Source organism: Pinus tabuliformis, chromosome 2_1 (assembly GCF_031772625.1).
Source record: "Pinus tabuliformis cultivar Carrire ecotype Pingquan chromosome 2_1, CPIR1, whole genome shotgun sequence".
Taxonomy (NCBI): domain Eukaryota; kingdom Viridiplantae; phylum Streptophyta; class Pinopsida; order Pinales; family Pinaceae; genus Pinus; species Pinus tabuliformis.
In genome coordinates this window covers 162,525,840-162,553,246 of record NC_142299.1, presented here as the reverse complement: position 1 = coordinate 162,553,246, position 27,407 = coordinate 162,525,840, and the positions used below count along the sequence as shown (strand labels likewise).

Below are 27,407 nucleotides of genomic sequence, written 5' to 3'. Positions count from 1 at the left end.
GTTCCAACTGTTCCCTGTTTCTTTTGTTCAGAAATTTGATTAATATGATGGCTTCTTCTAGTTTTCTTCCTAGTTCTTCTCTGGTCCTTTGAACTTCTTCAAGAGCAGGTTTAACCAAATCAATTTGTTCAAAAATAATTTGAATTTATGACCAAATATCATTGATGGAATCAATGATATTGGTCCACAATATCTTCCTAATGTCTGTCAAAGGCTTTTCAAATGTAAGGTCTTTCTCCAGTGCTTTAATCTGTTGGGTCAAGCCTTTGTTTTTCCTCATCTCTTCTGCAAAATTGATTTTTGATACATCATATTTTTGTTCCAAAGTAGTGAATTTCTCTTTCACTTTCTGCAATTCTGTGACTTGAAGTTTCATCTCCTCCATGGACTTAATCAAATACTTTGTACTCTATGTTGGTGCACCTGTCTGTGATGTACCTGTTGCTTCTATGGGTGCAGCTATTGCCAAAGGAATATTTGGTGCTAAAGCTGATGCCAATGTGGAAGGGACTACTATTGAAACCAATGGTACTGTAGTTTTAGGCGGTGTGGTCGACTCACTCTGCCTTGACTATAGTGTTTTCTCCAATTCCTGCTCTATCTCTTTTAGTTTCTCATTTAGCTTAAGGACCAAGTCCATAAGCTCTTCTTCATTTTTCTTCTCAATCATTTCAGCAGTCTAAGGGTGAATGAGTGGTGGCATTTTCAACTTCTTTCTCAGTGCAGCTATATCTTCATTCTTTTTCTTTATTAGGTTCTCTGCTGCCTTGATATCCTTTGGGTTATGGGCCAACTCAGTAATCAACTCCTCCAATGATTTGATCCTATTGTCTTTTGCCTATGAGGAGGCCTTTTCTAGTTGCAATTGGGCAGTAGTGTTGCTCAGTGAATTTTGCAACTTATGTGTCATCATTGCCTTCCTAGTCAGTGTAGAATAAACCATCTCCCCTGTTTTTTTGTAAAGTTCTATCTGGTCTATGTGGTGGATGTCTTTGGCCATGACTTCAAAGTCATTTTTGAGATAATTTGCCAAGGACTTTGGCTCCAGCACTGTGGGCTTTAGAAAGCTCATTTGCATTTTTCCTTCTTTGATGTCAAAAGCTGACATCAATCTAGTTTGATTTGTAGGGGCCATCTTCAAGTATTGAGCATAGGCTTGGGCCTTCAGCTACTCATTCTTGGTATTTATCTCCTTGAACTTTCCTTTTATGTCTATGATCTTCTCAGGTGAAGATCTGAAAGATGAAACTTCTACACTCTGTTGTCTTTCAAGCTCTTGTCTTTGTGAGCTAGAAGGTGTCCCACCTGTCGGGAATGTATGTAGACTGTCTCCACTTTATTTTCTTGTGCTTTTTGTGGTTTCTTCATTGTATTCTTCCTCTGAATATGGATTTATCCTATGCCTCTTAGCACAAGGTTGGTCTGGATGCCCACTGGCAGGGGTAGCTACTTCCCTGTCTCTTTTCAAGTTCTTTTCCTCATTTAGAGGAGTTTGCACAACTGGGGGATTTCCCATATTAACCTGAGCTAGATGAGATTGTGGTGGAGCTCGTTCTTCAGAGATTTCAGACTGCTCTAACATCTCTAGTTGTTCTGATGTTTGTGGTTGTCCTGATGCTGGAGTACTTGTTCCTTTCTTTTGTTCCTATGGTGGTTATGTTGGGGAAGCACTAGTTTCTTGTGTGTGCCTTTGAGAAGTCTATTGTATAGGCACTAGGCTCTGGTGTTGGCCTTTGAGTAGATTCAACTGGTACCTGTTCAAAAGAGTCTAGGTCAAGTCTCTTTTCTAAATCTTTCATCACATTCTCTACCTCAACTTGATCACTACCCATCTCAACTAAAGTTCCTTCCCTCCATTCATCCATATTTGCATATTGTTCTATCTCAGGGATTCTATGATGGATATAAGGTGACAGCTTATGTTTCATTCTCCTATCACAAATGAAAATTTGAGGATCATATGTCCAAGCAAATATTTTCTTGAGTTTCATTGTTGTTTCTATGATTTATTCTGTTGTTTTCCCTGCTTCTCTATTGTTGCACACAAATGGGCCTAAGTGGTCTTTGATCCTTAATTGGGCTTTCTTCTTTGCCTTGGTGAAATTAATTTGGCCAGAGTTTAACATTTGCTTGTAATATTCTAGCAAACAATATCACAGGGACATCTTAGGCAGCTTGAAAGGAGGGAGCTTATAACCATATATTCAGATCTCAATGTGATTCTGGTACAGGAACCAATCACATATCTTGTATTGTTTTGAAATTTCCAAAATTTTCTTGATCTCATCACTAATCCGAGGAGGAGGATTTCTTGTCAGCATGGTGGTCACAGGATGGAAAAACTGGTCAATGAATTCATTGTATGAATAGGGACACGTGTATGAGTAGTGGAAGATGGAAGTCAAGAACATGATTGATCTGGTATTACCTCTAGTATCAAGCTTATTCACAGAGAATAGGAATTTGTCAGACTGATAGTAAAGGAAAAGGTGATATATGACTGTAGAATACTTAAATACCCTTTCATTTTCTAATCTAAAGAAGTGGTCATGGATTTTCTCAGCAATGAAAGAAGCATAGTCATATTTGACAGTAGGAGGCTGACCAAGGGTAAAAATGGAAATGAAAACTAGAGTGAATTCATCCACATACTCACTAGTATTGAAACTCACTACAACAACAATCATATTAAAAATGTTTCGGCCTATATCAATGAAAAAACATGTTAGATAAGGAGGAGGATCTTTTGGTATGTGATCCCTATCTATGAAAGTGTGGTGAAGGCGATTGAGTTCAGAACTAGACATTTTGGTGGAGTTTTCAAGCAATTCCCCAAGGGAAATGGGGGTGAGGTTTTGACTGGGTTGAAACTGTAGCATTTCATTGATTGAGTCTGCAGTAATTGTGAATAGAATATTTTGATTGGGGGACATTATTGCTTTGAGGGTGGGATTATAATTGGCTTGACATTGATGGATAATGTCAGGGAAAATGTGAATAGAAGGGAGCATATACCTTGGGAGATTTGATTCCCAAAGTCCTATGGTATCAGAGCCATTCATGTAATTGTCTCAGCATTGACAAAATGCTTTCAAGGGGTTTTTATTGGATTCAAGGTCCTTTATTTGAAAATATTTAACTACTAAGGGAAGATAATCCAAATCTCTATGAGTAGTGATAGGAGGTACATTGAGGGCCATGGGGGTTTCCATTTCTGGTTCTTGTGGATTCAGAGATGAAAAATGGGTTTATTGAGTGAGATAGGTGAAGCATGGGTTCTGGTAATCTTTAATTTTAAGTTCAGCAACTGAATTACATTGAATATTTGAGTTTTCAATGTAATCACAGAGGAAATTAAGTATTTACAGGGTTTCTGGAAGGAAACTGGTAAATACCTATTTATGGAGTGTTTGGCAATGGAGTGCAAGTTCACTGAGTGCAAATGGTGGACTGGAGCGGTGTTAGACTGCAAATTTCATGGTGGCTAATGGTTGGAGTACGAGCTGGTCGACTTCTACGTTCTAGTTGCATGCATGAGTTTTTAAAATAAGGACGAAAACTGTATTAACTTTGTTTTTTTATGCAAAGTTAAAGCTTTTGGTGGGTTTCGTGATATGGATAGGTGGCGTCAGCGGGGAGGCGACTTGACGTTTTTTCGTTAGCAGGAGGCAGTAAGCGGGTGTCATCGCACTGCTTTTGGAGGGTAAGTGGTATTTGGGGGGAGCAATGCAATTCCATACGTCTTTCAACACGTAGCATCGGTATTGTTTGTGAAACTGCTCACATCGCATGCTAAAGGTCGACTAAGAGGCCCACGCGATATGAGCAAAGCACGGTGGTTTGGGCAATGAAGTGACAGATGGATAACTGAGGGCAGGCCCGATATTAATTAAAGGTTTAATCATATCGGGGGCGATTTGATTGGTTATTGAGTTATTAATTAGTCCGAACGACATAATTAAACCTCATTAAATGGTGGCGGGGTCGGGTTCTTAATTAACTATAGATTAGTTAATTAATCTTGTTTATTTATTTGTTTTATGGTTATATTTAACCAAGGGGTGAGATATATAATAATTTGGGGTTTTGTATAATAATATAATATGGGCGTGGGTAATTTTGTTTTATTCAGGAATTATATAATAAAACATCAGTGGTTAATATGACCAAATGAATGGGAAAGCGCTAAGTCCAATGTTTTTCGAAAGTGTTTCATCCTATAACATATTGCTTAGGCTAAAAGCATGAAAGGGGTTTTTATGGTAATTTATCTCAATTTTCCTAAGTAAAATAGGATTTCACTTAGGAAAAGTTTTATCAAAGGAGTGAGTGATCTTATGGGGGGGTAATGTTGATGAAAGGGACTTAAGTACTTTAGGAATTTCTAATTATTGGGCCGAGGGTCTGGTCCCTCCAAAAGTTAGAGAAATGCTCTGAGCCCCTCTAACTTTGGAAATTACCTTTAGCACTTAGGGAATTAGTGAAGATTTTAGGGGAATGAGTAGGGAAGTTAATTATTTTGACTTTGAATGATGATGTGATTTTCCATGTGATACATGCCTTTGCCTAGTGATTAAAGTTAAAAGATTGAAACATTTAAACTTAACATTCACCACACATTTATTCTACAACCATCATCTACTTACTCTACCTACTTTATCCTAGCATTTTCGCTTCTTTATTAGGGTGCACTTAGACTAGGAAAACCTTATCAAACTTTCTTTTCTTTTACATAGTGATGCCTATCTAAGTCTACACTTATTACATCCAAGGGCTCAGTAAAACTTGTGAGCTCCTTTTTCACTCTACCTATCTACTTATCTGCCAAGTTTACACTATTTGGTCAGATCTTTATTCTCTATTTCTAAAACAAGAAATTGAAAACATGAAATAACCAAGTTTAAACTCTTTGGTTACCATGGATTGTGGCATAGGTAACAAGTTTCACACAATCATTATTGTACAAAGTAAAATAGTAGTGGCATTTTGTCTTGCACACTTTCCTGGTCATTTGTTTTTGTTGGGGTTCATTTTTTGTCATTTTTTGACCTTTTCTTTATTCTTTTTACCCTTTGATTTTTCTTTTATGGTATACCCTCTTTACATTTTTTAATTTTTTGATTTTTTAATTTTTTACAAATGTGGAAAACCTTTGCAACAAGTAAAGGTATGAACATATTTCAAAGCTAAACCAATTCAATCATGATATATGACACCGATTGGTATAGGGGCATAACAAATCCTATACCCTCCTACCCAACCCTTGCTAGAACATGATCTACCTCTCTGGTTGGAGGAGGATGATGAGGATGAATTCTATTCCACACCACTTTATACATTAGAAACCGCCATGGGGAGGAAACCACAAGATGAGAATGATATATGGTGAGCTCCAGTATTGTAGCAATAATGTTGCAACTCCTAGGGCTTCCTTCTTTACTTTTATCAACCCGGTAGTTCGTAACAAACTTGGAAGCGAGGATGTTGTATGCACAAGTACTAGCTTTTATTGCAGGTTGTCACTTGATCAGTGGGCACAAGTTCGGTAGGAGCTTAAGCTAACTTCTATGAGTTCTCAGAAGAAGTTTTAGCTGCGATGAAAGGAAACTAACTCTCCATGGGCTATTCTACTTGAAAAAAGAGAATGAAAACTGAAATGGAACGCAAACCCTAGCAAACCCTAGTTTACCCACTAACTCTACTTTTGAAGGAAAAGAGACGGAAACTAATGAAATGAGTGTAATTGACTACTGAAAAGGTAAATTGCATTTATTCAAGCTACTTTTGAAATGAAATGAGAAGAAATCATCTTTTTGTACTTTTGAGTATTTTTATGTGGAATTATTATGCTTGTGATTTGACTGGTTGTGATTGTGCAGAGGTTTGGTGGCAAAGGAAGATGGATTTGGCTTTTGCAGAAGGTGAGGAAGGTGTGGAGAGGTCCTAAGAAGTCCCTAGTACCCTTCTAGAGACTTCCATTGTGATCAGACTTCAAAAAATCACTCGCAGGAACTTCTACAGGAGGCTGCAGGGGATCTACAGGAGGTTCTACAGGGGGATCTACTGGAGGAGGTTGAAAGTCGTTTTTGGAGATTTGAACATGGAAAAATGATGGGAAAGGGGAAATGAATGCTAGATGAAGTTGTTGAGGGATCTAGAACTTTGTCAATGAGGATCAGGAACGAAAGAGATGGTTGGATTTGTTTGAAGGGCAAGAAAGAAACTTTGTGAAAAAACGCGGAAATTAGGGTAGATTGGCGAAATGTGGCACATGAGTGGGTAAATATTGAGAGATGAAATGGTACAAGATGTGTTGGGAGGAATGATAAGCTAGAATGTTCTACAAGAGAGCTGCACACTTATTTCTCAAAGCTGACCAAAGCAAGAATCGAAAAACAGAGTTTTGTCTATCTTAACCTAATTTTGACCTAAAACTAGAAAAATGTCGAACAATACTTTATGGACAGAAAATTATGCAAGAAAACCATGGTAAATGGATCTGAAATGATCTAAGCATGTGAATCCAAACTGATATCAACTTCTCCAACTCGAAATATCACACTAGCACTTGCATTAGAAGAGCAAAAACTATGTTTTTGGTGGTAGCAGTAGTGCCTTGACCTAAAATCATGGTCCCAAGGAGGGAGAAAGGATATCAAGACCTACTAGTGGCCTTTTTGGATATTTTTTTGTTACTACAGCAAACTACTTAAGCAACTTGAAGCAAAAAACAATTATTCTAACCATCAAAAGCAACCTAATTTAATAAAGCAAGGTTAACCTAAACAATAGAAATTATCTTATGAATGCAAGAAAAAGCATATAAATACACAAAGGAGGTGCTGGGCACTTGGGTTGGGCCCTAACCCAAGAGCTTCAACCTTATAGAAAATATTAGTGCTGGTTCAAAACTTGGTTCATCTTCATTTATAAAAAAATAGCAATTACATCATAAAGTTGTCTTCAAAAAGAGCTCGAAAATGAGCTAAGTACAAGGCTACACAAAAGTGCGAAAATATACTATGGAATGGCTAACCCACTGAGGCTTGAAGCCTTCTTATCTATACAAGTGGGGACTCCCAACTGTCCTCCTAAACTTAAGGAACTCAGCTGCCTAGAACTGAAGATAACAGCAACCCTACTTGACTTGCTCGACTGCCCCTTGGAATCATCAATGTGGGCCTTTGTACTCCGAGCTGTTGATGAAGAATTCAAGTAAGGCATCATTAATGAAGGATAAACCCCTCCTATATGTCCTCATCCCTATTTCCTTGAGTTTGGCTGTCATTTTTCTCACAAATTTCGGGTCCTTGTCCAAAATTGTCCAAAAAATCTACAATAAAAACTCATTAGACTACATAGAAAAGTGACCATCCCCATTCACTTTATTGACATAAATATATTCAAAAACATACACAAAACTATTGAGAATGGTGGATTAAATGAAAATAATAGGCAGAATGAGCCCATATAGTTACCCATTTCTAGGGCTCATCATCACCCCCGTGCTGAATGGGTTACTCATACTCTGAGCAGCTAATCTAGTTCTTCATCTTTAATAGCTTTAACAGCTTCCCTAACATCCCAAGCCTCTGATGTGATGTATTTCTCTCTGTCATGGAAACTTGCTTTCCTATCCCCTTCCTCCCATTGTTCCTGTTCTTCCTCCTCGTTAACTCCTTCGAACAGTCTTAACAGTAGTGGAGGACTGAACTTAAGACCAATCCAGTTGGCTTTCAGGTTTTTCATTGAGTGTTTGTAAAGGGGAACTTTCCTCATGGCCTCTCTCATTCTACTTGGGGAATGATACTCCCTGATCCTTAAGCTATGTGGCAATGTATTCCACCTCATGGATGCATGAAGGCAGTGATTGCCAAACAATCTCTCCATATCTTCAAAATGAGCAATAGCTTGTGCTTTCCTGTCAACATAATCAGGGAGAACTTGGGGATTGGCTGCAAGGTGTTCATGTGCATAGATGAGAGCCAATGGTTCTCCTAGTTCCGCCCTTATCATCAGGGGCTCACTTAGCTCTTTTTCAATTATCTTTTGAATTTCTACTGCTCTCTTTTCCTCATGTCTCATCCAGGAAGCCATAGACATGAGCTGTAGGTCTCCCAATGTAGTATTTGGATCCCATAAGTTCATGTCAGGAAGTGCCATATTGTGTAGGTAAAATTCTGCTAGCTTGGCTTTATCTTCGGCTAAACTATGATCACATAAATCCATAAACTGACCATAATCTTGAAATGGGATTGTGCCCCTCTGGGCCAATGTTTTAATATGGAATTGGAGCCACTAGTCTTTGAGATACAGTGCATAGGATCTAGCTGGCTGTTTGCACTGCAAGGCCTCCATTGCCCAGCTGGCCATGCAGGCCATCTAGGCTTCCTTTTCCTGCAACTGCTTTTTCAAAATCAGCACTTCAGTTGCTGCCTGAGATTCTCTTTCTTACTGTTGTTTCATCAGCATTTCAACATCTATCTGTGGTTCTTCTTCTTGTTCCTATTCCTCTGCTGCTTCACTATCTGCTAAGGGTCCTTCTTGTTGTTGTTTCCCTTCCAAGATTGTCAGCTTGTTTCCTCCTTGAGGTTCCCATTCCTGTAACTGCTTTTTCAACAGTTCATTTTCCTCCTATAGTTGGGCTCTTCTAATGCTCTCTGTGTGCCTTACCATGCCCAACTCCCTGCTCAACTCTCTCAACTTGTTTTCCATGTGCCCTATATATTCGACTCCTTTAGATTTAGCAATCTTCATCCAGGTGTGGGTCTTGACCCTTTCTTTTTCTAGAGAAAAGAGGTACTACGAATTTTTATGCGATGATCTTCCCACCTTCTAGAAGATTGTAATATGAGCCTAAATTAGGCTAAGGGCTTGGCTTAGGTATTTATTTTTCTTTACCCTCCTCTTGTGACTATCCTTCTGCCTTCTTTTTCAATTTTTCAGTTTCTTTAAGCTTGGCCAGTGTCTCCTGTATTGAGGTTTGTGCCTCTTGTAGGACTGCTTTGGAGTCCATCAATTTGATCCTTTCCTTCCAGGTGGAGGTCTTCGGACTCCCTCTCTCATAGGTGATAGAGATTTTGGAGGGAGATTCCTCCCTTGCTACAGTAGGTGCATCCTCAATGGTAATAGGTTCTTTTGATGGTGGCTGGGGCTTGCCCACCTTAATCCTGGTGCTCCTCCTGGCTTTGAAATACATTGATGTCTGTCTTTTTCTTTTTCCCTTTTTCTTAGCTAGAGTACTTAATGCAACAAGCACAGCTGCTGCTTCCCTTGCCAGTGTTTCAAGGGATATTTCCTCCTACTGTTTTTCTTCTTCACCCTCTATAGTTTTTCCTGAGTCTATTGTTTTTGGTTTTGTCTTTGTTGTCTCTGGTGGTGTCTTCTCCTTTTCTTGCTGAATCTCTGCCTCTCCTATGGCAGTCTTTTTCTGAGCTTTCTTGGGCTTCTTCTTCTCAGTTTCCGTTCTCTTCCTCTTCTTTGCTTTTGATGTTGTTTTCTTTCCTGCCTTACATTCAATTGTGGTTTTGTCCTTTTTCTCTTCCTCTCTCCGTTTTTCCCCTTTTTCTTCTTCTATTTGAATATTGTGTGCCTCCTCATGAATTTCCTTTCATGTTCCTCTTTCTAATCCTCCTCTTCACTGCTGGAGGGACTAAGTTCATCTTTGAGAGTTTTTATGTCATATTCCGTGGTCATATTCCGAAAAATTTCCCAAGCTATAGGGATGGTGTATGTGTGGAGAGAATCCTCCACCAATAATTTAATGAGGCCATGGTGGGCCAATTGGTTTGGAACCCCTGCATTCAACTTGGTGCCACATTCTATCAAAGATTAGAGGAGGAAATATGGGAGACTGAGTTTCCTAGCTGCGGGTAGGTCCATCCCATATCTCAATTCATGCAATAACCTGAAGTGATAACCATAAACTATACTGAATCTCCCTTCAAAAGAGATATATTTCATGATCTGGTAGCTGACTTCACTCCATGGAGGAGGTAAGCTTGTCCTTCTGACCCCATTCTTATCTTCTACAAGATGTTCATCAGGCTGAAAAAAATGTATTTTTAGCAACCTGTCCTAATGGTTTTTCTTCTTTGCTCCAGGGGAGCCCAAGTGGAAGACTTGTGATTCTGCTGATAAAATCTGGTTGAAGCTCTAGGGTTAGACCCTTGAAATTGACTGTAGCATGTGTTTTGGAATGGGCTCTTAAGGACAGTAAAAATTCCTTGGTCACCTCTTCGTCATAACCATGAATTCTCTTAAAGAAAGACATCCAGTTTGCTTGGTGAAGAGGGCCACCACTTCGGGGTGTTCATGAAATTTGTTGGAGTTCAAAGGCTCCTTTCTCATAAAACCTCCTGGCATGGTGTTTAGTCACTTCTGAAAATGTTTAGGTGAGGAAGAAGGCAACAACTTTCAAAACCGGAAACAGAGGGATAACTGAGTTTTGTTTTTTTTGTTTTTTTTTTTTTTTTTTCCTGAAACCAGAGAGGAAATTTTTCGTGTTCTTCTTTTTTTCACAACATCAATTTGCAATTTTTCCCTCCCTTCAAACTGTTTTCAACCTGAATTTGCTTCTCGGCTTTTGGAAAAAATCAATACTTTGACAAAACAGAGAACATATAACACTGTGTTTTTTCACAGAGTAGACAGACTTGCAAATTCATTTTTTCACAGGCTTGGTTTCTATGGTTGCACCCCCCCTTTTTTTAGGAGAACACTGGAAAGGAAAGAAAAAAACAGATTTTTGAGCGCAAAGAAGAAAATGGAGAGACTGTATGGAATTCAGGAAAACACAAGCAGACTTTTAAGCTTTCTTTCCTTTCCTTTTTCAACCCAAGACTTTGCTTCTAATCCACCACCTTGTATAGATATATCGCATGCAGAGTGGGTTTCTGATCCTACCTCTTTTCAAGCTCGATTTTGACAAAAATTCTAAATTTTTCCTCTGCAGAGCTACTCTCTGGCCTTCCTGTAGAAAGCCTCCTGTACACGGTGTTCCTGCTCCTGTAGAATGTAATAGTGCTCCTGTAGAACTTGATAGGTGGGAGGGTTTTGAAAAACTGGTAGAAAACAATTGGTTCACTATTCTGAACATGGTAGATGAGTGTTGAAGTCGAGAACTCATCGATGCAACTGAAAACAAAAGGCGGTGGAGGCTTAGACCGCATTGTACTTAAGCTAATGGTGTAATCTGTAGTCATGAGGTGAGGTGGTTGGATGGGTACATTATCCCCATCCGGACCGTTGGTCCTACACCAGTGTCATTATGGTTTTTCATGTTGCCTAACTACCATCACCTCCCTTATTCCCATTATACACTACCACCACTACCAGTTTTGAGTTTTTTCCTCCTGAGTTGACGGGCCACACGTGCTGACTGCGTATCTGAATTGCAGTTTGAATTGGAAGAGGCTCATTTGAACTCCGCGAGGGTGTTTTGAACTAAACGAGGGTGACCAGTTTAATAGCCACTGATTCTGTTTAATTGTGACCATCCCAATAGTTCATGCAATTCCTAAATAATATTCATGCAATTGAGGAATATGTTTATCCACTTACCTGTTAGTCGCTACTGCGCTCTGCATGTTTGGACTTTGGCACTTCATTTTTCATTGTTGCTGCTGTTGGTGCTTTGCATGCTCAAACTTTGGCTTATGCTGGTGATTTTTTTATCAGGCTCTGCTTTTTTCATGTTGCATACATCTTGGTTGCGTTGGCCCTGCCTCTGGAGCTTGTTTTTTAAAGGGATTAGCTGCTACAAGAATCCTGCAGGATTTCTTGTAGCTGCTTCTCCCTCTGAAATTTCAGGCTAATGCTTGAGCAGGGGCTAAAAAGACAGCTGAAGAAGGTTTTGAATGAAAGGAATAACAGCTGGAAGGCATCAGGTAAGACCAAATGAAGAACATTGCTGCTTTATTTCTCATCATTTTTTGTTTAAAGAATGAGAGAAACAGAATTTCTATATTTGTCTGTGTAGGTAAAGAAAAGCAAGTGGAAGTGTGGGTGTGCATGGATGGAATGGAGAGTTAGGTGGATGGATGGTGGCAGGGAGGTCCACAAGCCTTCTAGACAAATTTCCAACCCTCAGATTCTTCTCTAAACTTGATTTTGGGCTTTTTGTAGTTTCTACAGGAGCCTCCTGTAGAATGCACAGAGTTTCCTATAGGATGTAAAATTTTCAGAACAAATGAGACCAAAGCCTGAGAAAAGACAATGGTGATGGAGGAATGAGTTATCAAGGTTGTATGTAGCCTGGCCATGTGTTTTCTCTTGTGTAACCTTCCTGCAACCTGTAATGCATTAAAAAAGTTGGTTTTTTTTTCTTCTGTTTTTTCTTTTTTTTTTGTTTATTTTTTTTATGAGACAACTAGGGCGCCTCTAGGAGGTTTTCACCCTCACGGCTTGCCCTGGGCGCCTCCTAGAGGTTTTCACCCAGTGATCTTTTATTCCTTTTCTGTTTTTTCCTCCTTTTATTTTTTTGCTAAGGGTGTGGGTGGAGTGGAGACAGGGACCTGCTCCACTACCAACACTGTTTTACCTAGATTCTCAATGAATTCCTTCTTGGAAAGGGGCTTCCTATAGATATTCAACCTATGCCCATTGACGACCATGGGGATGGATTCTTCATCAATGGTCCAGATCAGGATTGAACCATTGTCATTACATTTTTCTACTGTGTATGTTCCCAGCCATATTGTCCTCAGTTTGCCCTTGAAATCTTTATATCTTGAATCATACAACAGTGCTCAATCTCCTTGCTGGAATTTTTTTTCTTTGAGGTGTCTGTCATGCCATATGTTTCCTTGAAGTTGGACTACCTCTGAGTGGAGAAAGGCCTGCAATCTCTGTTCATCCAATCCATTTAGCTAAATTAACCTTTCCTTTTGTGCACGGCTAAGATCGAGGTCCAGCTGAGCTGCCATCCTCAATGTGTTATATTCAAATTCTATTAACAGCAAAGCCTTCTTCCCGTAGACCATCTCATAGGGTATGAACCCTGTGGTGGTTTTTCAGGTGGTGTTATAGGTCTAGGTGGCCTCAACCAATCGATTTTCCCAATCTTTTCTGCTGCTACTCACTGCCTTAGTCAAAATTCCTTCCAAAGCTCTGTTAGTGACTTCCACCTATCCATTTTCTTACGGATGATAAGGGGTGAAATTTTTGTTCTTAATCTTATGATGTGTGAGCAAGTCTTCAACCAAATTGGAGGTAAACTGACTCCCTTGATCTGTGACTAACTCTCTTGGATAGCCAAACTTGTAGAAGATATTTTCCCTCAAAAACTCAGCTACTTTTTCTTCTGATGCTCCCTTGATCACCTTTGTTTCTGCCTATTTTGTTAGATAATTAGTACACACAATGATGTAAGATTTCTGTTTTGAAGGAGGGTTGATAGGACCCACAAAATCCATACCCAACTTCTCAAATGGCTCGAAATTCACTTGAGGTTGCAGGGGCATCTCATCCCTTGGAGTAGGTTTCCCCATCCTTTGACATCAGCCACATTGGCTGATATATCTCCTAATATCTTGATGAAGAGTAGGCCAATAGTAAACTAATTATAGAATTGTTAAGGCAATCCTTTTTGTTGCAAAGTGGCTCCCACAGGGCCCATCATGACAGGTTAGGAGGATGTCAAAAACTTCCTCCTCCCTGGCACATCACCTCAAAATCTGATCTGGACCAAGTTTAAAAAGATTGCCCCCAATCCAAGTGAATGGGGCACTTTTCCTCATGATCTTTCTCTTCTCTTTTAAGGACAGGTGTGGCGGAAACCGTGTTGAAACCAAATAATTTGCTATATTGGAAAACCATGGAGAGAACATTGAAATGGAAAATAGGTGTTCATCTGGCATTTGATCATCCACCATTCCTTCTTCACCTACAGGTAGATCTAGTCTAGACAAAAAATTAGCAACAACATTTTCCTTACCCAGCTTATCAACAATGGTCAAATCAAATTGCTGCAATAAAAGTAACCATCTAATGATACGAGCATTTACATCTGGTTTATTCATCAAATACCTAATTGCAACATGATCAGTGTGTACGAATGTTTGATAGCCGGTGATGTAGTGTCTGAACTTATTTAGGGAATGGACTATAGCTAGGAGCTCCTTTTCGGTTACAGTGTAGTCTAGTTCGGCCTTGGACAGGTTTCTACTGACAAAATATATGGCATAAGGCAGCTTCTCCTCAACTTTCCCTAAGGCTACTCCTATCGCTTTTTTTGAGGCATCTGTGTGAATGTTGAAAGGTGGGGCCCAGTTTGGGCCTCTCAAAATTGGGGCAGTTACCAGCTTACCTTTCAAGTCATCCAGAGCCTCATGACAGTTGTCAGTCGATATGAACTCAACATATTTTCCCAAAAGACCAAATAATGGAGAGGCTAGCTTACTAAAATCCTTAATGAATCTTCTATAATACCATGCTAAGCCTAGAAAACTCTGAACATTTCTTACCTTTTGAGGAGGTGGAACCCTTTGGATGATAGGAATCTTGTTGGGATCCACCTGTAATCCTTGTTGAGAAATTGTATGACCTAGCACGGTCCCTTCAATCATCAGGAATTCACATTTTTCAGGACTGAGGGACAGGTTCATTTCGATACACTTGGCTAAAACTTTTCCCAAGTTAGTCAAAGCTTCCTGGAAGTTAGAACCATAAGGGGTAAAGTCATCCATATAGATTTCCACTGAACCATGCACCAGTTCAGCAAATATGCTTAGTACTGCTCTCTAGAAAGTGGCAGGAGCATTGCATAACCCAAAAGAAGGACCTGGTAGGCAAAAGTACTCCAGGACAAGTGAAAGTGGTCCTATCTTGGTCTTTTGGGCTGATTTGGATCTAGTTGTACCCACTAAACCCATCTAGGAAAGAGAAGAACTTCTTCCCCGCTAGGCCATCTAACACTTGATCTATGAAAGGCAAAGGGAAATGGTCCTTCTTGGTGGCCTTGTTTTTATCCCGATAATCTACACCAATTCTCCACTTTCCATTTTTCTTTGGCACTAACACCAAAGGAGAAACCCATTCACTGTTAGAGATGGGATAGATGAATCCTATGTCCAACAAATTTTGCAGTTCTTCTTTGACAATGTCCTTAAGGGCTGGATTCATCCTCCTTTGAGGTTGCCTGACTGGTTTACAATCTTCTTTAATGTAAATGTGATGACTACAGACTGAAGGTTGGACTCCCTTCATCTCCTTATAGCTCCAATCAAAAGCATCCCAAGTGATTGTTCAATAAGCTACATAGTTCTTTCTCCTGAAAGGTGGATAGGGATGAGTTGATATTCAAGGTTTTTTCTGGGCCGAATTCCACATTCTTAACTCAGAGAGAGGTTGGATCAGCCATGCAGAGATCAACTAAAGGATTGGCTTGGGTTTCTTCCACCATCTCTTCTAATGGCAACACACTGGGGGGTGGATTCTAAATCAAGTTCTCAATAAGATCATCCTTGGTTTGTGGACCCCCCATGGTAGCCTCTGCTATACACAATGGTGTGGAATAGACTTCATCCTCATCTTCCTCCTCAAACTAGAGAGGTAAATCATGTTCTAGCAGAGGTTGGGCCGGAGGATAGAGGACTAGCTATTTGGACATATGCCCATTCTTGATTGTCATGTTCCTAGCTCGACAACTGATGTAGGCATCTGCAGTAGCCAACCAAGGCCTTCCCAGAATGAGAGCATACCCTGTTGTGGGGAAAAATGCCTATGCAAGACGATCCTATCCACCTAAGGTGTGACAGTGCCTTAGCAACAAACAGAGACAGCTATTCTAGTATTCTTCCTTTATGAATTAAGAATGAAGAGAGATGGATGGACTAACCGGTGTCTTCCGTTTGTCCCTCGATCCGGTTCCTCTTTTCTTTGGGAGTTCCCAGCTACTTGCCTTCTTGCTCGCCCAGCTTCAAGGTCTCTGCAAGATCACAAGAGAAGAATGCTACACAAAGACATAGATTCATATTCATAACTAGTTCAGGATTAGAAATAAACTAAACATACTAATGCAACCATTCATCAAAGATACACCAGTATATAGGAGAAACCAAGATAGCTTTATTGATGAATAACAAGGTTCAGGAAGAGACACAACCAAGATGGCTCCAATCCAGCATCTCCTTCCCAGCAAAATGGAATTCCTATCTTCACCTCCTTTCAAAGCATTAAGCACCCAATGATTCCAATCTCAAACCAACAACAATTCTTTGCAATAACAAAATTCCAGCCTTTAGATCTCATGGAGGAGAGATCCATTTATAGATGTTTGGAGAGAGGATGAGTCATCTTGAGATCTGACTAGTGTCCTCTCCCTCTGTCAGTTCTTGATTCCACTTGGAGGTTCTTGCTTCCACTTGGAGATTTGGAACCTCTTACTCATCAAAGTCGAATTCCCTGAGACAAGTGTCATTTTGGAAGCTTCCTGGGTTTTGACACCTTGAGAAATGAGCTTGCCAGATGTCCACTCTCGCTCAACGCAGGTAGCCAGTGTTGGCTTTGACATTCAGCGCAGGTAGCCAGTGTTGGCTTTGACATTCAGCACAGACAACCAGTGGAGCCATTGACATGATCCTGAATTGACTTGTTTTTGAGCAGTTTCTGGTGGAGAACTTCTGTGAATTGCTGTGGTTTGTTAGCCTTGTTCCTCTAGGGGTAGGAACAACATGTTTAGGGACTTTGGATCCCTTAGATTATGGACATTTCATGCTCAATGCTGTAAGGCACAAAAATGGCTATAACAGTTGCCCCCTAAAGTATGAGGCCATTTATCGGGTGAAATGCTTTATCCAGGAGGATCCGAAGTTCATCCAATGCTGGGAGGAGACCTGTAATAAGATACAATACAATACATTATTTTCATACTGCTTTCATGATCTAGCTGAGGTGGGCATTCCCATGCTCAGCTTTATAAATTCATTTTTCTGTACATAGAACAGACAATCGTCTGATGGTAGACTGATAATTTTGATGAAATTATCATCCTTTGGGTAGGATGATCATCTGCTGCAATGATGTACATGTCAATGTCTTTATCTTTCCTGAATATATATCGCAGCCCGGATGGATGAAACTAGATCCGGGGTCTTCAAACTCGTTCGATCTTTACTCTAAGTACAAGTCGATCCATGTGAGAAGTGTTCTGAAGTCGAACATGGAAAGACATCGCTTGATTACCGGTCAATGAGGTAAACCGTTAACAAGCGCGAGAGGAATCACCGATAATGATAATGACCCTCAAGGTACTGCAGTACAAATCACGTGGTGTGAATAAAGGACTTGGCGTCGAACACCACGCAAAATCTTTTGGTCGAAGGTCATTGATGTATACCTGTCGCCGGAAGTGAGAAACTTGCCATTGAGGCATGCAAGCTTCAAAGTACTGAAGGGGGTGTTCCTAGATCAACTTCCTGGATAATGAGCTGATGTCGACAAGAAGTGATCCGTCAAAGGAGGGCCTTAATGTATCTCACATCAGTGACACGGAACGGAGCTAATGATTTTGATGGAGGTGAAAACGACCTGTGACACATGATTCAGGGTGGCGGTCATGAAAGGATGAAGGATAATGTATGGCAATGGATGGGACACGGTTGACTTTTCTGAACGACTTCTCTTGAACATATGGCGACACTGATGCGATGGATCAAAATGGATGGTATGGCGAGACCATGGTGATGTGACCGGTGAATGAAACAACCCAACCCGATTGTGGCACGGAAGAAAAGTGTCATGTTCAAGAGCGACTTGCTACCATCAAAGTTTTCTTGAGTTTCTCCCAATTTTTTCCCAGTCATTGCTGACCAGTACCTCTTTATTTTTGTCAAGCTTGAGGAGGATAACATATGCTTGTTCTATAACCTGCCCTTCGGGCAAGCCCATCGCTATGTTTTAACGAGCCTAGCGATAGTGAAACTCGTTCTCGTCTAGAGACAAGTTTGTCGCTATTTAATGATTTTAACGAGTCTAACGAGAAGGATAACTCGGTCCTTTTCATTTTTAGAGAGTCTGAAAAGGTACAGAAAGTTAACTCCAAAATTCCTTTTTCGCCATCTAATCCCTTAAGTCCGAAAAAGTATAAAACAATACAAAAGGGATGAGTTTTCGATAGTTTTAACAAGCCGAACAAAACAAGCGCTCGATCTTTTTGTGCAATAATCCCTCAGGTCCAAAAATATTAAAATCTAGAGGAGGGATAGCACTTCCTGTCCCTTTAATGAGCTGGAAGGCCAAGGACTCGGCAATCTTTTCATATTTTACGAGTCAGTTGAAAAGAGCTTAAAGAAGACTCGTCTTTCGAGGAACGAGTGATAAACAGGGTTAGCAGCTGATTCCAGGTACAGGTTGGAATTTTCCAATCATGGCAGTGTCACAAGGATGGCTAGGTGAAATCACTCTTCGCAGCTGTTCCTCAAAAAGGGTAAACAATCATATGGAGGTGAACGATCGGCCAAATGAAAAGTGGAGGTGACGGTGCAAACACGACCAAGGCTTTAATGGTTGATGAGGTTACATTCACAGTGGTTATTTACCGGGTAGAGGTTCATTTCTTATTTTAAAATGAGCTTAAACACTGGTGGAAACATTTGCTCATTGCTTATGTTTATTTTTTAACGAGCATGAAGTCCGCGTTAAAACTGCTCGGATCTTGCGTTTATTTTTTAACGAGCATGAACTGTGTGCTAAAACTGCTCGAATATAAGTTTGCATGCCCCCAGCATAATAACGCAAATCGAGGTGCATGCCCCCCAAGCTTCATTGCATTCAACTCGGTGGTTGGAATGAAGGTTACCTTTGAGATTTGAAAAGGGGATTTGTTTCATTTTATTTTTTTTAATGAGGTTGACACAGTAAATGAACTATCCTCATGACTCTTTGTTTCATTTTTTAACGAGGTTGACACAAGATAAGAACCGTCCTCGGAGTCCAAATCCATTAGATATAGAAGGTTTCATATTCCACTGTGGCCACTTCTGCCAGATTACTCTGAGGCGGTAGGGAAAAAGTACCCATTAAGGCAGGGTCTTTTAGGAGACCTACTCCGATATTTTGGAGCGAATGATTACTTCCATGGATCATTGGAATGCTTCCCGTAACTTGTGAACTGTTGGGGAGAAAAGTTTGTTGGTCGATGATTGTAATTCCTCCTTGGAAGGGAAATGCAATCTTCCTGAAGTAGGTCGACACAACTGCGGCCATGGCGTAGATCCACGGTCTTCCTAGTAGGATGTTGTAATCAAGATTGCCATCGATGACTTCAACATCTATTTCTACTGTTTTCCCTCCTAGTTCAACTTTCAAGTTACTTAGGATACCATATGGGGTATATGTCCTTCCGTTGAATGCTTTTAATGTCGTCGAAGATCGCGACAAGGTTGGAGATCCTAAAGTTTTGCAGCAACTCATCGACATAATGCATGTAGATGCCCCCTCATCAATAATTGTTCGATGAACAGTTTTGTTGAGGGCTTTCACTTGAATAAGGAAAGCTGGTTGAGCTGGTAACTGAGGGTCATATCCTTTATGATCAAAGGCCACAAGATTGGAATCCATTGGGTCAATCCCACCTATTGTTGATAATAAAGCTTGCTTTTGGGAGAAGCAATTTTACGGTACCTCGAGTGTCGACATAGCGGACGGCGATTGGGCCAGGTCCTCTATCTGTGCTATTTTCGCACAAGGATTAAATGTCAATTTGTGTACTGCTCCCTTTTGCGACTTTATCATTGGCTCAGGAATGATGGGTGCACAACTTCGGTCAAAGTTGTTGTCGAACTACTAGGTTGTTCATTAGCCTTGTTGTTCGACAGCTTTGGATTCCTGTAATCTTTATTCCTCGTCGAAGCATCATTTTGCTGCTTTGATACAGACAACATAAGCACTTGGGATCGAGAAGCATTTTGATTAGCAACCAGTTCAGTTCCCGGGCTTGGAAACGGATCAGTCAACACAGCTAAGGTTTTTGAACTCTTAAAGAATCTTTTAAGCTCAGCTTTGTATGGACAATCTGCTGTCCAATGATCCTCATCGCATATATGACACCCCGCTGGTGGTTTCCTTTTTCTCCCTTTCTTTTTCTTCTTGCCCCTGGTTGCTTCAGTTGTTTTCCCTTATCGTCCGACACGGCACTTACTTCCGAGGCAAGAAGTTCCTCATTTGCATTTTGACCGGAAATCTTACGGGCCTTTTTAGATATAGCCTTTTTCGATTTCATGTCTGTTGTGCCAATCACGCCATCGCCGGCATGAGAGTCATTGTTTGATTTAGGAGGAGGAGGAATTGAGAATTCTGGTCTAGGGGCATCAGGTATTTTGTCGTAGAGCGTGCCGGACTGAGTGTAAACCAAGTCCAGATATTGCGCACGAGCGATGACTTGCTCTTCCGTTACGACTCCCCCCTTTGCCACATCTTCTGTGATGGCAGGAAGTAATGACTTGATAAACCATTCAGCTAATAGCTGATCGGGAACGTACATTTTTACCATCCTACAACGATGTCGCCACTCATGTATATGATCAGATATGTGAGTGGCCGTTGTCTGTTTGAAGTTGGTTAGGAGTTCCGTTCCCATTTCATACCTTATGGGTAATTGAAAATGGGTTAAGAAAGTCATGGCTAGGGTACTGAAGTTGTCGAATGAAGCTCTGGGCAATTCGATATACCATTTTGCTGCCGGACCAGTTAACGTCCTCTGAAAAAGGCGAAGCCTAATCGAATCATCATTTAGGGTGTTCGATGAACACCACAGATGAAAGGTCATCACATGATTCGACGGATCTTCACCCGGATTTCCATTAAATTTAGGAATATCTGACGGAAGTTTATGCGGAATCGCTGGCCACCAAGGGGCATAAGTAATTGGATCATTTGTCAGCCGATTTAGATCTGGTAATTCTAGAGTTGCCATAAAGGGCAACTGTTGATTCAGGTTAGGCGAAGCATACCCAGGATAAGATGGAATCGCCTGAGCAGTGGGTCTTTGCATACCAGCATAATGTATTTGATGCTGGCAACTTTGACAAGGTTGATGGGCATAACCATTATAATATGGTTGTTGGTAACCGCTTTCTAAATGCGATTGCCCATTACTTACAAAGACTTGTTGCTCAGGTCCTCAATATGATTGCTGGAATGGGGGTTGATGAGTTTGAATCAGCTCTGGTTGTTGGACCATTTGCTGTTGTCCAATACTGGATGATTGACCAAGATGAGGAGTCATAGTACTTGTTTGAGCCTGAGTCGCTCCAGATAAGGAGGCACTAACCGGAGGTTGTGATTGAGTTGTCGAGACAAGAGGATGTTGTATGGCAACCTGAGAAACTTGGGGTTGACATACAATAGGTAGCGCTTGTACTTGCGACGCAATCACCATGCCAGGTATAGTGGCAACATTCGACACAGGGTGGACTGGTTGCATTGAATATGCAACCCTTGGTTGCTGAGGCAGTATCGGTACCCATCCGCTGGATGTAATTCCAGTTTGACCTGAACTTTGTTGTAAACTCTCATATGGTTGTTCTCCGGGGGGAAACAATGAAAAGGCATACTGCCCTCCATATGGTGGCAATCCAGTATTTAAAGGATAGATTGGCCTTTGAAGACACATTGGATCAATTTGTTGAGTTTCAACATAAGAAATACCAGATGATAATCCGGATGAAGAAATAGGAACTAACCATGTCGTCGAAGCAGTCTCTGATTGGACTCTAGCTTGTTGTTGACAATTTGCCGGGACAGATGGTATACCAGCGAACATCGTTGGAGTAGCGGCAGGAGGCTCTGCCGTTGCTGTGTCGGATGACACAGTTCTGGATGTCGACGGTTGTTCAGACATATTTAGTCTATCCAAAAGATTTCCTAGCGATTCTACAAGAACTTTGTGATGAAGGTAGACTATCTTCGAAGATCAACTAGGGAAAGGTGATGATTATTCCATTTAAAATAAATTTTAACGATGCTTAGACACAACTTGCTTTTTCAATTTTAAAGAGTCAAGAAAAAGCTAAAGATGACTCTAGTCTCCTTCGATGTTTTAACGAGCCCGAAGTGACAAATGCTCGGATGGACTTTTTCTGTTATAGAGTCTGAAAAAGGCCAAAAGGAACTGCTCTGGAGTTCTAGGCAGAGGTTGTGCCAAACTTTTCGCAAAACTGCAGAATACTTTTTAGGGTACGGGCAGTCGATCTTCCTGAATGCTGTGTTTAGTGCATTGCGATCAGTAGGGTGGCCGACACGGCTTCCTAAGGATAAAGGTTATATTCCTATAGGGGTCTCCCAATATATACGCGACGGTACGTGGGAGCACAATCCGTACTGGCGCTATCGTCCCTCAGGAGGAATCACCCATCTTCAACGAGATCGACAGTCACCAGGCTTTACGACGCCGAAACACGTCTCTAGCCTAGACCTCTATGTTGTGCGTTATGTTGCAAAGCGTTGTTAAGTTCATTCAGTTTATTTTAAGTTGATCTTTTTAGAAGTTTGCCTTTCTAGATCACCACGAGATGTAAGATACAATTCTTAAATGCATTCTAAAGATGATAAGCAAGCTTTATATCTTTTCAACCTTGAAAATCCTAGCTACCAAGGGAAAAGAAAGACACCATCTTTTCTCAAAGAGCAATCAGCACACTCTAATGCACTTTTCTTAAATCAAGCATGCAAACTATCAAAATGCAAATGCACAATGCAGGTGTTTGTTTTCCGCTTTCTTAGTATTGATGCCTACAAAGAAAGCTTTTTGTACAACTTTGAATTTGCTTTGAAATGACAAATACAAACAAGTTTACTTTTTCGAAATCTGAAAGGGTAGAAGAGATTACAACACTTTACGACTTTCGAAATGAACACTTGTTTCGACACTTAAAAGAGACAAACTCAAACCAATAAGCAAAAGCAAATGTATAATCAACTGTAAACAACCAATGAACTCTCTCCTAAGATCACAATCAACAGATCTGAATCAAGGGCTACAGGATGATTATTTCACTCATGCAAAGGAAAACTGTAAATGACGCCACAAACACATAAAAACACTCACAATCTTTTTGTACAAAAGGAGGTGGAATTTAAGCAGAGAAAAGGAGTTATCAGACTGGTACCTATGCTGGTTACAGGCTGCAAAAAACAGAGATCAAAATAGGGCAAAACAGAGCAGAGAACCCCAGCTGCACAAGGCCAAACTGGATCAGCGCAACCTCAACACTGGGGTTTTGACATTCAGCGCAGGTGGCCTTCACGGGACCTGCGTTGAAATGCAGAATCCCTTCACAGGGGTCGCGCTGAAGGAGAAACGAGAGTTTCTCACTGGGTTCTGGGTCACAGATTGCTAATTAATCCACTGTTTCAGGCCAAATAAAAGCAACAAGCAAGGTACAATTAAAGGGATGCTTTGAGGGGGTACTAAGATCTATCACAAAGGATCATCAAATCATTTGTGAGTCCATTGTTCAGGTCATAGACAAATCCAGTGATTGGATCAAAGCAGCAACTGTCTACTTTGCAACTGAGAATAACAGAAGCAGTTCGATTGTTGCCGTTGAGTCTATGAAACAAACAATGATAGAAACACAAATAAAATGACTAAACAGATCTCCCCAGCAGAGTCGCCAATTTGTTGTGGGGAAAAATGCCTATGCAGGACGATCCTATCCACCTAAGGTGTGACAGTGCCTTAGCAACAAACAGAGACAGCTATTCTAGTATTCTTCCGTTATGAATTAAGAATGAAGAGAGATGGATGGACTAACCGGTGTCTTCCGTTTGTCCCTCGATCCAGTTCCTCTTTTCTTTGGGAGTTCCTAGCTACTTGCCTTCTTTCTCGCCCAGCTTCAAGGTCTCTGCAAGATCACAAGAGAAGAACGCTACACAAAGACATAGATTCATATTCATAACTAGTTCAGGATTAGAAATAAACTAAACATACTAATGCAACCATTCATCAAAGATACACCAGTATATAGGAGAAGCCAAGATAGCTTTATTGATGAATAACAAGGTTCAGGAAGAGATACAACCAAGATGGCTCCAATCCAGCATCTCCTTCCCAGCAAAATGGAATTCCTATCTTCACCTCCTTTCAAAGCATTAAGCACCCAATGATTCCAATCTCAAACCAACAACAATTCTTTGCAATAACAAAATTCCAGCCTTTAGATCTCATGGAGGAGAGATCCATATATAGATGTTTGGAGAGAGGATGAGTCAGCTTGAGATCTGACTAGTGTCCTCTCCCTCTGTCAGTTCTTGATTCCACTTGGAGGTTCTTGCTTCCACTTGGAGATTTGGAACCTCTTACTCATCAAAGTCGAATTCCCTGAGACAAGTGTCATTTTGGAAGCTTCCTGGGTTTTGACACCTTGAGAAATGAGCTTGCCACATGTCCACTCTCGCTCAGTGCAGGTAGCCAGTGTTGGTTTTGACATTTAGCGCAGGTAGCCAGCGTTGGCTTTGACATTCAGCGCAGACAGCCAGTGGAGCCATTGACATGAACCTGAATTGACTTGTTTTTGAGCAGTTTCTGGTGGAGAACTTCTGTGAATTGCTGTGGTTTGTTAGCCTTGTTCCTCTAGGGGTAGGAACAACATGTTTAGGGACTTTGGATCCCTTAGATTATGGACATTTCATGCTCAATTCTGTAAAGCACAAAAATGTCTATAACATACCCAGTGAGATTTGCCCTTGGCTGGAGAACCAGGAAATTAGCAGGGTACTCCCAGGAATCAATGGAGACCATCACATATTCCACAATCCCCTCAGGGGTCACGGTGGATCGGTCTAATAACTACAGTACCGTTGAGGTCTCTCTTAGGGAACCCTGAAGGTGTGGGGGATTACGGTGCCATTGATGTGGCATTGACTATAGGACTCCTAGGATCTAGATATTTCGGACAGATTACCTGCCCCAACATCAAGTCGAATAGTTGTCCTATCACATTGATAGTTGGGGCATCTCTCTTGTGCCTGACTGGGTGCCTGAAGCACTTGTCCTTGATCATCTTGTTGTATATAGACACATCCTTTATGGCTTGGAGAAGCGGTATATTTACAAATAACTGTTTCAATTATCTCAGAAGTTCAGTTTCTTCTGGGGTCGGTTGTGTGGTTCCAGTTAGTCTCTCAGGAAAGGGTGGAGTGAATTTCGGTTCACTTTCCTATTTTTCTTCCTCATCCTCCTTAGGAGGAGGTTGGATATCTGGGAGAACCTTCCTAGATTATAGGTTAATCTCCTAAATCTCCACAGCATAGGTCGGGCTTGATGTTTCTCCACTATATACCTGTTGGGTCTGTCTGTTGTTAGGGTTCGGGTTTAGTTGAGTAGGTATTTGGGGTTGTCTTGGTGGTGCAGGAGCTAATGGTTGTGGCTGAGTAGGTGGTGGAGGCAGAAGAGTGGGAGGAGAGTTGTACTGGGGCCTCCATCCCTGATAAGGTGCATTCCACTGAGGCTGTGGCGGAGCATAAAGGTGAAACAAAGGAGCAACTAGCGGAGCTTGGTATTGAGGAGGATATTACCAAGGAGGGGGCGTGGACCAGGAAGGATGAGCAGGGGGCTCCAAGAAGGCATGGAAGTGGCTTGATTGGGGTTGTAATAGTTCTGGGATGTCCCTTGCATTCCGTGCTGGTAAGGTCTGGGTCCATGTGGCCTCCTTTGGTTCATGAAATAGAGTGGTTCAGTGGCTCCTTCAGCCCCTTGATATGCAGTTTTGATTCTGGGCAAGGAAGGGCACTAATTCATAGGATGGTCTTCTTCATAGACTAAACACACTTCTATAGAGTGTAATGGACATTCGTTCCTAGGATGCTTTCTAGTGCACCTAGGACAAAATATGACCAAAGCCCTCTCGGCTTCCTCTTGTTTCATTTTGATATGCAAGGTATCCATTTGCATGACAAGAGTCTGCGTCACCTCGCTCTTGAAATCTTCTAGATGATTCTCAAGTTTGTTTCTAAGGGATGAACTAGATGAGGATGTACTGGCTAAAGGTTGACTTCCCCTACCTCTCTTTCTAGCTGACCTAGAATGGTTTCTAAACACAGTCTTTATGTCATCATAAGGTAGTTGGTAGATGTCTCCCCCAGCTAGCAAATGGAGGGTATCTAGAAGGTCTTCAGGGACTCCTCTAAGCAGAACCAACTTCAGAGATTTGGGGTCAAGTGTGCACCTGGCCCTTTTATAACTGAGTTGAAACCTTTCTTCATAGTCTTCTAAAGATTCATCACTTCCCATGGTCATTCAGAAGATTTCTTCCTTGGTATCCTTTGACCTACAGTAGTCCCGGTATTTGTTGTTAAAGGCTTGCTGCATCTGAGCCCAAGTTGTGATACTATTTCTAGGTAACCCCATGAACCAACACAAGGCTGCATCCTTGAGGGTGGAAGGAAATAGTTTCAACTTCTGCTCGTCTTCTGCATAGTCATATGTTCGACAGAGAAAAACAAATTCAAACAAGAAGGTATTAGGATCTTCAGTAGTCAATCCATGGAAGTGAGGTAAGGCTGAAGGGCTTATGCTTTTCATTTTTGTGTCCCCATTGGTCTCTCGGATAGGAAAGGCACCTTCTATTCTTTCCCCATTTCCTCTAACGTTTCTGTTTTCAGCCATGGTCTCAGGAGGAATGGTTTCTTGCTCTTCTTCTGTTATAGGATCTTTGTATATCTATGGAGGTTCACCTATAGGTTCTTCTAGATCACTGCCACCAAAGAAGAGAGAAGAGTGACTCGGTGATGTGGTGGGGCTGTAGGTAGGAATTTTCTTGAATTGTTTCTGTTCCTATGAGGCATGAAAGGAAATCTCTTTTTATTTTTTTTGCTTGTACCTGCAAAACTGAAATGGATTGAATAAAAAATTGCAACCAACTGAAATAAACCTTGCTGAAATGAAAATTGTAGAATTGAAATGAAAGTGAGAGATGACTAATCTACTTTGCTGAAATGAAATTGAAGAATTGAAATGAAAGTAGGAAATGCCTAATCTATGCTTGCTGCAATGAAATTACAAAGTTGAAATGAAAGCAGGAAATTTCTAATCTACGCTTGATGAAATGAAATTGCAGAATTGAAATGAAAGCAGGAAATTTCTAATCTACGCTTGCTGAAATGAAATTGCAGAATTGGAAGGAAACAACTACTATACTCTTGCTGAAATAAACTACTTAGCAGAATGTTGCAGTAGAAAATAGAAGAAAAGTAGTAATCACAAAATACTCTGATGCTTCATGGGCAACGACGCCAAAAGGAGTGGTGAGCTCTAGTATTGTAGCAATAATGCTACAACTCCTGGGGCTTTCTTCTTTACTTTTATCAACCCAGTAGTACGTAACAAGCTTGGAAGCAATGGTGTTGTATGCACAAGTACTAGCTCTTACTGCAGGCTGTCACTTGATCAGCTAGCACAAGTTCGC

The 27,407-nt window shown here is 40.9% G+C and overlaps 1 protein-coding gene across 1 annotated transcript in view; it reads left to right on the top strand.

The window, feature by feature from the left end:
• The first annotated feature begins 383 nt into the window (after positions 1-383).
• The window catches only part of LOC149199231 (uncharacterized protein At4g15970-like), a 60,324-nt gene continuing 33,300 nt past the window's right edge, over positions 384-27,407 (top strand). Inside the window, exon 1 of the mRNA XM_089400500.1 lies at positions 384-546. Within this exon, the coding sequence (XP_089256626.1) occupies positions 384-546 (163 nt within the window). The remainder of the gene's footprint in view (positions 547-27,407) is intronic.